The 13996-nt window shown below is 41.3% G+C and overlaps 1 protein-coding gene across 1 annotated transcript in view; it reads right to left on the reverse strand.

Annotated features, from left to right (window-relative positions):
* LOC117991798 (zinc finger SWIM domain-containing protein 4-like) overlaps window positions 1-9867 on the reverse strand; it is a 105534-nt gene extending 95667 nt beyond the window's left edge. Inside the window, exon 1 of the mRNA XM_034979406.2 lies at window positions 9555-9867. Coding sequence (XP_034835297.1) covers window positions 9555-9852 — 298 coding nt within the window. The 5' untranslated portion in view covers window positions 9853-9867. The remainder of the gene's footprint in view (window positions 1-9554) is intronic.
* Between the last annotated feature and the right edge of the window lie 4129 nt (window positions 9868-13996).

Genomic DNA, 13996 nt, shown 5'->3' on the forward strand with positions numbered 1-13996 from the left:
ACATTTTGACAAACTTTCATTAACAACTCAACTGAACTCAACCCATCCCTATTGAGCACGGGTCTCCTACCAGAATGAGAAGAGTTAAAGTCACAGTCCACCACGCCGCTGGTCAGGTAGGTATGGATCATGGAAAATCTCAACAGTTTCTAAAACCATCCGTTTAAGCTACATATAACTATGACGTTGATGCCATTGTGTCAGTCAGTCAGTTTATCGGTTATCCTTTTACATACTAGCTGATGCCCGCAACTTCGTACGCGTGGATTTAGGTTTCTTTTAAAATCCCGTGGGAACTCTTTGATTTCCCGGGTTGAATTCCCTATGTCACTCTCCAGGTCTTTATCTATACCCATGCAAAAAATCACATCAATCCGTTGCACCGTTGCGACGTGATTGAAGGACAAACCAACAAACAAACACACTTTCGCATTTATAACAAGGGTACTGATGAATATACTGATGTAATGAATTTAATGGGGTCCAATTTCCTTGAAATAGGAGTATGTAAACTGACCGAAACAAACGCAAAAAACATTACAAAAACGAATGAAGTTTCTTAATAGTTTTATAATGGTTAATGGTATGGTAACCTCGAATAGTTACAAGGCATATTAGGGTTTAAATAGTTTTAGATTGTCATAGAGCAGAGTATTTTATGATGGAACTATTAAAACTAAATTAGAATCCAGTTTTTTTAATCTCCAATGAATATTAATAATATATTTCTTGAGCACGATAGATTGATGAGTGTGGATTTGAATAGTTTTTAGTCACGCGAGAAATTCCATTTCTTTATATTGGAACCGAAAATTATAAAGCATATTTTTTGTTATCATAGGGTTTCTTTTTAGGCGAAATGGGTTCACAAAGGCTAAATGTATGGAAAAGTCTGGGACGCCCGAGCGCAAAGTTGCACGCTTTTTATATAAATATTTATACCTATTTAAAACTCTATTTGCTCTTTTATCATAAAATAATACCGTAATCTCTTATTAGTGTATTAAGCGTTGAACGTAAATACCAAATTTTATTGAAATTGGTTTTATATCAATTGAATAAAACTGGTTTTTCTTCTCATGATCGTGTAAAAAATGCGCATTTTGGGGAAACTTCGCGATTTTTTGTATCGAGCCAATTTGTGCCAATCGTGTTTTGGCTCTCGTAATTCACTAAAGAATATCTTTAATTTTTATAATATTAAAAAATAAATAAACAAATTTGTAGTTTTTGAGGTCAAAACTTGATTCTTTGAACATCCGAACTGTGTCTTTTGGGACGCATATCGCCTTAAGTAAAATTTTGTGAAAATAAGACCAGCGGCTCAACCGTAAAAAGGCAACAGACAGACAAACTCTCGTAATTAAATGTATGAAGTACTTACTTACGTATCTAAAAAAAATCTATTCAGGATTCAGTCATCCGTGTCACAGAATAAGTGAACTAAACAATACCACCTTGAACTGTCATGAACTGTATTATTCGGCCACATGAATCACCATCAGAATATTTTGTCAAGTCTCAATTAACTTTGACATACAATAGCGCCGATTCTGTGTATTTCTCTGAACTAAAAGAGTATCTGCATCTTTTTCTTTTTATTATTGGAACATGAATTTTACAAGGCTAATTTTTAGTGCACGCTACAAATTTAAACAATAGACTAAAGTCACGACGTTTGACGGCTCTAAATAAAATTTAAAACTGTCAAACTGTCCTTTTCATATTATAATAGTAAGAAGAGGGATGTTAATACTCTAAAATTTAGGTGTGCTCAGAAGTCAGAATCAGTACCAATACCTCGAGCCTAGTACCACAGTGAACTAGAGTGAGTGAACTCTCGGTTTGATCCGGAATCGACGGATATGTAAAATGTGAAATCAAAGAAAAATAGGGATACCTAGTGTCAATTAATGTACTAACATTTGACGCCTGCCAGTCACGTCGAAGACCGAAGGCTTGAGGTTTTGTTAGAAATTCCTTACTGTCGTAAATTGTGCTAGTGTAGTTGAACGTGCAAGGGCGTCAAATAAAAAACACTCTGACATTGAACCTGCGCAGAAGACGAAAATATAGGTACTTTAAATTTAGTTCAGGGAAAGGGAATCGGCGCCAACCTCTAAACTAACATGACAAGTCTAAGGGCGTTTGTGCACTCATCCGTATTGCGTGTTCGTATCCGTATCCTTTGAAGTGGCCGTCATACAAATACGTACATTCGATTCGTTTTTTTTACGGATCCGTAAAATCACGGATGAGTGCACAAACGCCTTAACTAAGCTGTCAGTTAAGAGACTGTGTAAAATGTGTACCTACTGGAGCCCTAATAAAATTACCGGTTACAAGTGTCGATTAAATTATACAACTTACCTGCAGTGGCGTGCACAGGTTTGAAGCCAGGGTAGGCACTAGTTAACTAGGAACCTGTTTATTGGCAGGTCAAAATGAAAAATCTGCATTGAGCTATTACAACTGGGGTAAGCAGTGCATTTATGCCTCTATGACCTGCACGCCCCTGCTTACCTGTAAAGGTCAAATTAGTACACACCTTCGTAATGTCTACCTATAAGTATCTAGTTAAGTACCAGCTTAGAACAATAAGCGTTATGTACTAGTCACTAGTAAAGCCACAAAATGTCATAAGAAAGGTTAAATAACAGGAACTAGGTAAGCCCATGTTAGTAAATCGTTGTCTCAATACATTGTAGGTGCTACAATGTTTAGAATCAAGATTGCCAAGAGTTACCTAGTACTTACTTAAGTAGGTACTTGTTTCTTACGTAAAGTTAAAAAATAGATAAAAAAACCGGCCAGGTGCGAGTCAGGCTCGCGCAATGAGGGTTCCGTACTACAGTCGTATTTTTTCGACATTTTGCAGGATAATTCAAAAACTATGATACATAAAAATAAATAAAAATCTGTTTTAGAATGTACAGGTGAAGACCTTTCATATGATACCCCACTTGATATAGTCACTCACTTCGAAAGTTGAAAATACTAATTATTAGTTCATGACCACAATTTAATTTTTTTTGTGTGATCTAGCCCCTAAATTCACGGTTTTCAGATTTTTCCCCGAATGTCAGCTATAAGACCCACCTACCTGCCAAATTTCATGATTCTAGGTCAACGGGAAGTACCCTGTAGGTTTCTTGACAGACAGACGGACAGCTAGACAGACAGACAGACAACAAAGTGATCCTATAAGGGTCCCGTTTTTCCTTTTGATGTACGGAACCCTAAAAACCGGACAAGTGTGAGTTGAACTCGCTTGGAGAGGGTTCCTAAAATTATTTAGAAAATTCCTTGAAGTATACACTATAAAAATTATAAAAATATAGCAAAAAGCAAATATTTTATCGTTCAAAGAGCTGCATTGTAATATAGGCCTTTGAAAGTAATTTCGATAGCTGCAAAGTGTGTTGCTATAAAATAAAATCTTTCCCAATTTAATTCAGTAGGTACGTGTGATCCCAAGATCAGAAGATATGTATTATATGTACCAAGAAAAATATAAAAATAGATCTGAAGACAAAGCAGTGTTTGGTTCCCAGGAAAACCTGCTGTTGGAAGGATATCAAGAGATCATCACGGAGTGTATGAATCATGGCAGCTCCGAGCTATAACACGTTCACGTGAGGTTGAGCCTTCCAAGAAACCGCAGTCACCACGTGACATAGAGAATTATGATTTCGACATTTTCCCTTTTAACCGCTGTACTCAGAGTCGCTTAATCGTTACTTATGATCGAGTTAAACGAGACAGAGCTATATCTCTCACATAAACTTGTCTCATTTTAACTCTATCTTAAGTAACGATTAGCGACTCTGAGTACGGCGGTTAGAGTTCCAACTTCTAAGTAAATGCTATGCTTCTGAAATAGGCTTGGATTTAGATGTGATAATGCAAACGGGGTGTGATTTGTTTTATCTGCTACATGAATAAAAACCGGCCATATGAGAGTCAGGCTCGCACAACGAGGGTTCCGTACTACAGTCGTACTTTTTCGACATTTTGCACGATAATTCAAAAACTATGATGGATAAAAATAAATAAAAACCTGTTTTAGAATGCACATATTTAAAACCCTTTCATAGGATACCCCACTTGATATAGTTTGATACACTTTGAAAATTGAAAATACTAATTATTAGTTCATGAACACATTTTAATCATTTTTTGTGATGTAACCACAAATTCACGGTTTTCAGATTTTCCCCCTTATGTCTGCTATAAGACCTACCTACCTGCCAACATGATTCTAGGTCAACGGGAAGTTGAAGTAGGTTTCTTGACAGAGACGACAGGCAGGAAGACAGACAACGAAGTGATCCTATAAGGGTTCCTTATTTCCTTTTGAGGTACGGAACCCTAATAAGTCTGCATTTGGATCTCCTTTTATTGGTTGGTGTATCGAAGGCTGATTCTTTAGGACTTCTGGGTATGGCTTAAAATTTATTTAAGAACCTAACTCCTGTGCCTCATGCAGAAAAGATTTTTTGCGTCCTTTTTACTCGTATTTCTATGGAAGTCACGCCACTGCCCCTAATATTCGATTCACATTTAACAAAGAAAGTTCGGAATACATTATTCAAATGAATCGATCTGAAAACCAGTTCATGGCAGTTAGAATCGATCTAAATATGAAGTCATTAACGATGATTTAAAATATTTACAGACCCTGTCGGGCACTTTTGATTATTTTTGCATGACAATAAGTCAGGGTTGCCTCAACCATCCACAGAATTAAAAGTAGGGTACATATGTCTCTTGTTAGGTTCGATTTTTAATTGAGACATTTTGATAAATTCATATCTTGTGATGTAAATTCACGGTTTTCGGATTTGTTCCTTTACTTGAGCTATAAGACGTACCTACAAAATTTCATGATTCTAGGTCAACGGGAAGTACCCTGTAGGTTTTTTACAGACAAAGAAGTGATGCTATAAGGCTTCCTTTTTCCTTGGAGGTGTGGAACCCGAAAAAACTTTTGCAAGTACTTTTTAATCAACAAGTAAATAATTTACAATATAAAATATGGCACCTGTGTAATGGCACCTGGCTAACACTAGTATTTCTTTAGATTTTTTTCAACTTGAATTTTTTTAGTCAGTGATCTTTCTTTTCTTCTATTTACGTATTTATTTTTAAGTAGGTACGTAATTAAAGTCAAAATGTGAACCATGACGACAAAGTAAAAATACATAAATTATTACACGCATCGCCAAGTTTTAAATATTGTATTCATTTTCATAGCCTGTTAGGTTCAAATGAACCTTCGGGCCCAAAGCAGTTCTGTACTTATAGTTTTTTCAGTGACCTTTCTTCTCTATATTTTTAAATATAGAAGAACTTAAATCCAAACTGTCAACCCTAGCGACAAAGTACAAATGCATAAATTATTACATGCATCGCCGAGTTTTAAATATTGTATTCATTTTCGATCGCCTGTTAGGTACGAACCAACCTTCGGCGCCAGAGCAGTTCTGTTCTTTTATTCATATTCACGAATGTGGCATTTCTCGTTCCGTAACCAGTCCCCGCTCTAATGGCGGCATAATTTTCTTTTTAATATTACCATTATGTACCAATATTACTTCAACAACATTTTTTACAAGGATTATAGTTTTCAACTGTAGATAAGCACTTATTTTGTACCTACGAGATACAAAATAGGTCGATCGGGCGATCTTTACTCGATTGCTAATCAAATGAAACGTATATATTTTATTTATCAATTTATAGGTTATATCCACGACCATAAAACCGGGTTGCCTAATCATATAAAAAAAGTCAAATTAAAATAATAATAATATGGGAATTTAATAACCTATTTATTTACCATTTTACCTGCTTTTAAACCATACTAATATTATAAATGTGTCCGTCTGTCTGCTAGTCTTTCACGGCCCATCCGTTCAACCGATTTTGACGAAATTTGGTACAGCGATAGCTTGCATCCCGGTGAAGGACATTTCCACGCGGACGAAGTCGCGGGTATCAGCCAGTTTGCTATAATCCGCTGAAACAGGTCCAACCTACAGGTGTAGGGTGCAACATGCAGAATGCGACATGCACCGCCCACCCTCCCACTGCTAAACATGCAGGAAGGCTACTTTTTATCCTGAAAAAACCGGCCAAGTGCGAGTCACGCTCGCGCAATGAGGGTTCCGTACTGTAGTACGGAAATATGACTGTACAAAATACGACTGTAGTCGTATTTTGTCGACATTTTGCAAGATAATTCAAAAACTATGATGCATAAAAATAAATAAAAATATTATGTTTTAGAATGTACAGGTGAAGACCTTTCATATGATACCCCACTTGATATAGTCACTCACTTCGAAAGTTGAAAATACTAATTATTAGTTCATGACCACAATTTAATTTTACACAGTTATACCTACCAATATGTATATACCTAGTACATTTACCTACCTTGTTAATTTAAGTTTTTTTCTGTTTCAGGTTCAGGTGAATTCAGTCATTTAAACTATTAATTATCGCAGCATCTTAATAACAATACAGCTGTTAATATATTTAGCATGTTTACATCAAAGTGGGCGGATCTATCTCTTGACTCTTGAGTGATGGTAGATTATGAGTCAGATGATATGGGTGTGGGAATCAAACAAAACCAGCACGTTTATCCACGTTTATCAAAATTAACTAGAACGCCATATCTTGCTACCTACATACTAGGGTTGCCAACCTTTTCTTCTTCCTCACCTTTTCTTTGGTCGTCCTCTCCTCTTTTTTCCTTCCACATGCATACTTAACATTCTTCTAGTGACATGGCTTTCTTCTCTCCGCATTATACGCCCATACCATGCCAGTCTATTACCCCTCATCTTTTCTACCACTGGCGCTACTTTCAAACTACCCCTTATATATTCATTCCTTTTATCTTATCCATCCTTGTCACACCACACATCCATCTCAACATTCGCATTTCAGTCGCATGTACTCTCCTTTCATTCGTCCCTTTTACCGCCCAACATTCTGAACCATACCATAGCATAGGGTTACCATAGGCATACCATAGGGTTGCCAACCGTACTTATAATATATAGTTGACTGGACGCCGCTTCAAGTCCGCTGCAAACATGACGGTAAACATGATCGTGTATGGCCAGCGTAAGACCACTGCGCCAGAAACTCAGAATAAATACCTTTAGAAGTAGCCCTACGACACTTACTGTTAGAGCGAGATATTTGCTCTTATTAGAACGTGACAAAATGATTATGTTTTGTCCTTATTACCGTGGCCACTTTTTTTTGTTTGCCAAAATGTATTAGTACGTGTGATTTTGGCAAACAACGTGAAGTAAGGTTATGTTGACTCAAGTATTGTAAATAAATGATTGATTCTTTTTGTTGTTTTTTGTTTTTAAAGTTATTGTGCAATGGTGGGTTGCAGTATACTAGGCTTAGGCTACTATAGCCGAAGCGAACGTAAAATAGACGGAATACCATTTCACAAGTACCTCTGCTTGAGCGAGAGAGACTGATGGGGCCACGCTCGTTGCATATCTGGTATATCTGTGGCCAGGAAGGTCATTGAAAGATTACTGGAGATTGGAACTTTGGAAGGAAGCCAGGCTAAACCGAGACACTGCGGAGTTCCATAACTTTTATCGCATTAGAGGCTTACTCAAAGGCAACATTACGGCCGGCCAAATGTGGCCCGGAACGACCACAAATGACCAGTAAGCGCCATCTTGATGCCAGATAAGCGTAAATGAATATGTAACGCGTCCTCCCACGGCCCGCATTAAACCGGGCCCGACTGGCCCTATGGAAATAAAGTTGGCAATTAAAATTGTTCATTCGCGTCCGTTAGTCACTGCTAGGACTTGAAATTTGGGCTATATTTCCGCTCCGGAGTTGGGTTCTGACAGTCACCGTTTCAACTCCGGAGTTCCGGTGTTTCGAAAATACTTTAGAAAAAAATATGAAAATATTAAGTAAGTCATCGATGTATAAAGTATGCTAGGTAGGTATTATATTGAGTTTAGACCTTAACTTTTATTGGCAAATTGTGGATCCTTTGTAAAAGAAAATATTGTCATGTTGAAAGTTGAAACAAAAACATAATAGCTAATGTGCTAATGTGACGATCGCAATCACCTCTGATAGGCCGACTCACTCACTATAGGATACAATACATTGTTGGAACAATAATGTATCATAAATTCAGCCAATCACACCAATAGCGATTGTAATAATGATTGAATGCAGGATTCAGGATTTTGAATAACAGGCAACAACAATCAATTTATTCACCTTTTAAAAAATACCACCACTTCACTGTTTTAAAAACGTAACGCTGTTGAAAGACTCGCTTTAGAGTTTTTTTAAATCTGATAATCGAAACTCCGGTCATGTTAGCTGCAACTCCGGTCTTACAAACGATCCTGTAACTTTTGAAACTCCGGACTTACACCAAACTCAGATTTCCGGAGCTCAAACACTAGTCACTGCGGAGTCTACTGTCTACTAATCTCGGAAGTCGGAGTAAACTGCGTGTGCATGAGCTAATGGGCGCTCAGTGTCGAGCCTACGTGCCCGACAGATTCCAGTTGTATAATTCCCTATAACGGGACTTCCAGTTATGGTAATCTTAGCCGAATTTCACGAACTTGTCTTCGAAAGTAGATTTAAATCGTGCCAAATATCACTCCACGATCGGGGGAAGTTGATATAGTACCTACTTGATGCATTCGCGAGGACCAGACCAGTTGATGAATTAATGAATTCCGATGTTTCACTAGATGGGGCGCTTCATAGTTCACTTAACAATATCGAAGAACTACTTAGTGCGAAGGAACTCTCAGTTTGATCCTGAATCGACGATTATGTCAAATATTAAGCTATGGTGACGTGAAAAAATAAAAATAGGGCTACATGATGGCTACATGCGTCAAATGTACCAACATTGTGACGATCACAATTATCTCTAATTGGCCGATACTAGCTCTTTATTGGCTACAATGCATTGTTAAAACAAGAATACCTGCCATCAATTCAACCAATCACAAGAATTGCGATTGTAATAATGATTGATGCAGGTTTTTCGGAATCAACCTAGTGTCCACACTCCTGTCAGTCCGTTCGTAAAAAAATAAAATTGTGCGATAACTCTAAAATAATCATTTGAATAGGTATAGGTGGCTTTAGTATACCTAGCCTGTTCTAACTTGTCTATGTTCGTAAGAATGGACTGCGTTACGCGTATACCGATGTTTGTTGAAACATAATATTATTGTTACTACAAAGTGCCGTATCTAGTGAAACATTTAAATCGCTGCAATCAACCAACGTGATTTCCTATAACGTTATCGGAGCCGCCGTAACAAGTTTTGCAGGTACTATTTAGGTGAGCGATCGGTCCGGATCCGGTCGGTCGGGTCAGGATCGCCTCCGAAGCCCTAATCTCACTCGACGCATGAATAATTCCCGACCGGCTATCGATCGCACACGTCGAGGTTTTTATTTATACGGTGGGCGAGGCGCGTATTAGTAAACAGGCGCAAGCGCGGTCGACTCACCGACTTGCAGCACGTTCTCCACGCAGCCGGCCTCCAGCAGCTTGAGGCCCCGGCAGAAGGCGATGTTGCGGTGGTCGTCGGGCGGCGCGCGCGCCAGCGACGAGTACATGCAGATGTCGCGCTCGTCCCGCGGGAACGACCAGTACACGACGCGCCGCTGCACCGGCTCCGGGATGCGCTCGTAGCGCTCCTCGATACGCTGGAACGGGATCGCGGACGCCACTATCTTGGCCGTGATGTCGAGCAGCGTCGGCGGGGCGCGCGGCCGACAGCACGCGCGCGGCGCACACGTCGACATGGCGCTCGCTCGGCCGCTCGGCGCGGACTGACGTGCGGGGCTGCGGGCGGCCCCCTCCCGCGTCGCCCCACCCGGGGAGCCCCCCGCGGGGATGCGCGCCCTAAATCGACACACTCCGATAAATTATTCATTTGGCAGGCATAATGTGCGATATATTATTAAAAGTTGGCATTTTTGTTTTGCTGAAATTACGCATTTGGATGCGGGCCTATCGTCCATTATAACTTTATACCGATCAGACATTTTCGCCGATAACGGTTATAGTGAAGCGTATCAGAAAATTATTCACCAAATGTTTTCGCCGATAACGGTTATAGTGAAGCATATCAGAAAATTATTCACAAGGCGTGATAAGTAGGTACCGTGGTAGGTAGGTACATTTGATTATTTTTCATATTAGGGTTCCGTACCTGTAGGTTGCCAAAAAGACTCTATTACCAAGTTTCCGCTGTCCGTTCGTCTGTCCATCCATCCGCCTGTCTGTCAGCTGGATGTAGGTATCTCATGAACCGTAATAGGTTGGTAACTAGTAACTACCTACTAGGTAGAGAGTTGAAACTTTGCATTTGCGCTATGTATTTTTATTGCCTGCCGCAACAATTACAATCAAAATTGAGAACTTGACTGGTTTGATCTATTAGTAATGTATACCGCATGACCTCATTTTATTGCAGCGTAGATTTTTTTGAACTGTTAAATGTAAGCAGAAAAATTTAGAGTAGACACCTACCTCCTCACATTAACAAGTTGGCATAAAAAATAATGACACAAAAGCAAGCAGGGTCCTAATCCATTCGGGTCTAACCTCCTCGCATTACACAAACGAAGGGGAAAGGTGGTGGGGGTACATTAACAGCTGATGGCGGCGGGGAGGCGGGCGGTGGGCGCGCGGGAGGGGAAGGGCCGCGACGTCAGGTGTCCGACAGCGACTCAGCTGAGATTCGACGATCAAGCGCTGCAGCGGCTGAGTTGTCAAGAACGTACAATGACCTTTATTTGTTTATAATTTTTTTGTGCTAATGCAAAATTGCGGGCGTGTTTGTATAGCAGGCAGGTAGGCGTAGGCTCACTAATATGAAGCCATTGACAGCGGTTGAACATTCTTTGGTTTTGCTTGGTTTATTGTTGTTACTTTTACATTGTAGATAGTTAGGTAGGTACCTAGAACTACCTACATACTGTGCTATAACTGAATATTATTATGTTGTAAGATTGTGATAACCTACCTATGTAGACAACAGGGTACTCGGGACGGACGGATAGACGGACAGTGGCACCGCACCACACCGCATCGCAACGCAGCGCACCGCAGTGCACCGCAACGCACCGCACCGCAGCGTAGCGCAGCGCACCGCACCGTAGTGCAAGTAATGGTAGTACACCGCAGCGCAGCGCACCGCATGCACGGCACCGCAGCGCACCGCACTGCAGCGCACCGCAGCGCAGCGTACCCAACACATTGCACTGCAGCGCACCGCACCACATCACACAGCAACGCACCGCTTCGCACCGCACCGCACCGCACCGCACTACACCACACCACACCACACTACAGCGCACCGCTTCGCTGAACACAGACGAATCACAAACGCTGAATAGCGCTTATTTAACTTTCACAATGCAGCGCTGCAGAAGCTGTATTATACTTCATATCTATGTCTCGGACGGAGTGCGAGGTACGTAGGTATAACAGTGTAGGTACATAACAATAATACGAACTACGTGCCACTCAGCTGATCTGTGTTGTGCCGCTTCAGAGATCCTCTGGAAATATATCTTCTTAGTGTTCCGCAGTAATTGTGACGTTATGGATCCTAGACATGGTCGCTAACTATGGGCCTCATAAGAAAGCTTAGGCCTCCTCACTCGGGGTGCCAGCCAGGTAACCTCCCAGTGTGCCTAGGTGCTGCTGGTCCCTTCGGGCATCCGAGGGGAAGAGCAGTATTCGGGCCGGTGCACCCCGGTAACATGGCTAATAATCTGGGGGGAGGTTTCTCGGCGTTCCCGTGACCCAGTCGCCAGGCGACGCGCAGGAGTGCCGCTGGGTAGTGGGTATTCCGGTCGCCTCTCGGCCGGCGAGTCCCACATACCTTCCCTCCAGTTGGTTGGCTGGCTAGTTAGCTGGCTGGCTTTCAGGAGGGGGGGGGGGGGGGGGGGGGGGGGGGTTGCGTAAACGCATTTCCCAGCGTTAAAAAAAAAAAAAAATGGAGAGAGCTATGCTATGGCAATGGGCAGTTCACATAGCTCTAGCACCGGAAAGCGCAGCGTTGGAAGACCCCTAGTATATGGACAGACGACATGAAACGAGTCGCTAGAGGTGGCGTGTGGAAATCCCTACAAGAGATCTAGGTATATCCAGCAGTGGACGTCTATCGATTGACAATGATGGTGATAATGATGGATTAAAGTAAAATTAAGCATTATACAGGAAGGTATCTACTTACAGTTTTAATTTATAGAATACATACTCCTAGAGCCTCAAAACGGTTAAAGGAGCGGACTGAAATCCGAAAGGTCGCCGGTTCAATTCAAACCCCAACCGTTGCACTATTGTCGTACCCTACTCCTAGCACAAGCTTTACACTTAGTTGGAGGGGAAAGGGGAATATTAGTCATCATGATGAACTTGACTACCTTGATTTTATTTGTCAACTCGCTTATGCACGCGACTTCATCCGCGTGGACTACACGAATTTTAAAACCCTGTTTCAACTTTCACCCCCTTAGGGGTTGAATTTTCAAAAATCCTTTCTAAGCGGATGCCTACGTCATAATACTCGTATCTGCATGCCAAATTTCAGCCCGAACCGTCCAGTAGTTTGAGCTGTGCGTTGATAGATCAGTCAGTCAGTCAGTCATCTTTTCCTTTTATATAGGTATTTAGAAGATATTTTGACCCAGTTGCATGGGTCGTTGTCACGAAATAAGCTTTAAATCATTAGTTTTAATTTAGCTCCTCACTAGAATACCCAGGTGCTCAATTATTAAGCATCCCTTATATCTGGTGGCCTAATATTGACCCAGACAGGGCTCGACGACGCTATTCTAGGTCTCTACAGTCTCGGAAATCTGAATGTCTACGTAGATACCTAAATTAGATATTCAACATTTTCCTTTTGAGTTGTCTACATTTATATAGGTAGGGTCGACATGACAATCGTTTTCCATGGGATTTTCAAAGAACTATTTAAAGCGATTTAGCGTTCCGGTACGATGCCGTGTAGAAACCAAAGGGACATGGGTTTATTAAAAACTGCCATACTCCTTACAGTTTAGCCCGCTTCCATCTTACACTGCATCGTCACTTACCACCAGGTGAGATTACAGTCAAGGGCTAACTTGAACCTGAATAAAAAAACAAACTTAAATCCACTCGGCGTGTGGGCATCATCCAGTTTATGAAGACATGGGTATTTAGATATTATCATCTATAGTACGCGACAGGTCGACATGGCACTCGGGGTACCCGGGGGGGGGGGGGGGGGGGGGGGCACACCCGCACAGCGCCCGCGCTATCCCGCACCAGGTTAGCGCGGGGGCTGTGCGCCATGTGCGGGACGTCCCCACCCCGATTGCTATGTCAACCTGTCGCAGATGTCAATAGATGAATCTACAACGGGACAAAAAGTAGACGTCCATCCCCGAGATGCGTGCTAGATCTAGACATAGCGCCAAAATCGAATTAGATTAGATTACATTTATTAATTGCAAAATTGTAGGTATGTAGGTAAAATAGTTTAGCGTATTGGCCGTGTAAAGGTAACAAACAGACAGACACAATTTCGCAATTATAAAGTTAATTGGCTTCGCCCATTTGACCAACTCCAAATCATCCGTGGGCAACTGAAATGGCACACTCGTGGTGATAAGAGTGGGCACCGTAGCGCAGTTCATTTTAGTGTTTGTTTGACACTTTCCGTAGCTTACAACTAAATTAGGTACCTATCTCTAGCATCATCATGATCATCCCATCGCCGGCTCACTACAGAGTACTATTATAATTATTCTGTGCTACAGAGCTCGGATCTCCTCTCAGAGTAAGACGGGCTTTGACCACGCTGACCAAGTGCGGACTAACAGACTTCACATACCTTTAAGAATATTACGGAGAACTCAGCCATGCATCATCATCATCATGATCAAC

The sequence above is a fragment of the Maniola hyperantus genome, chromosome 20, assembly GCF_902806685.2.
Source record: "Maniola hyperantus chromosome 20, iAphHyp1.2, whole genome shotgun sequence".
Lineage (NCBI taxonomy): Eukaryota > Metazoa > Arthropoda > Insecta > Lepidoptera > Nymphalidae > Maniola > Maniola hyperantus.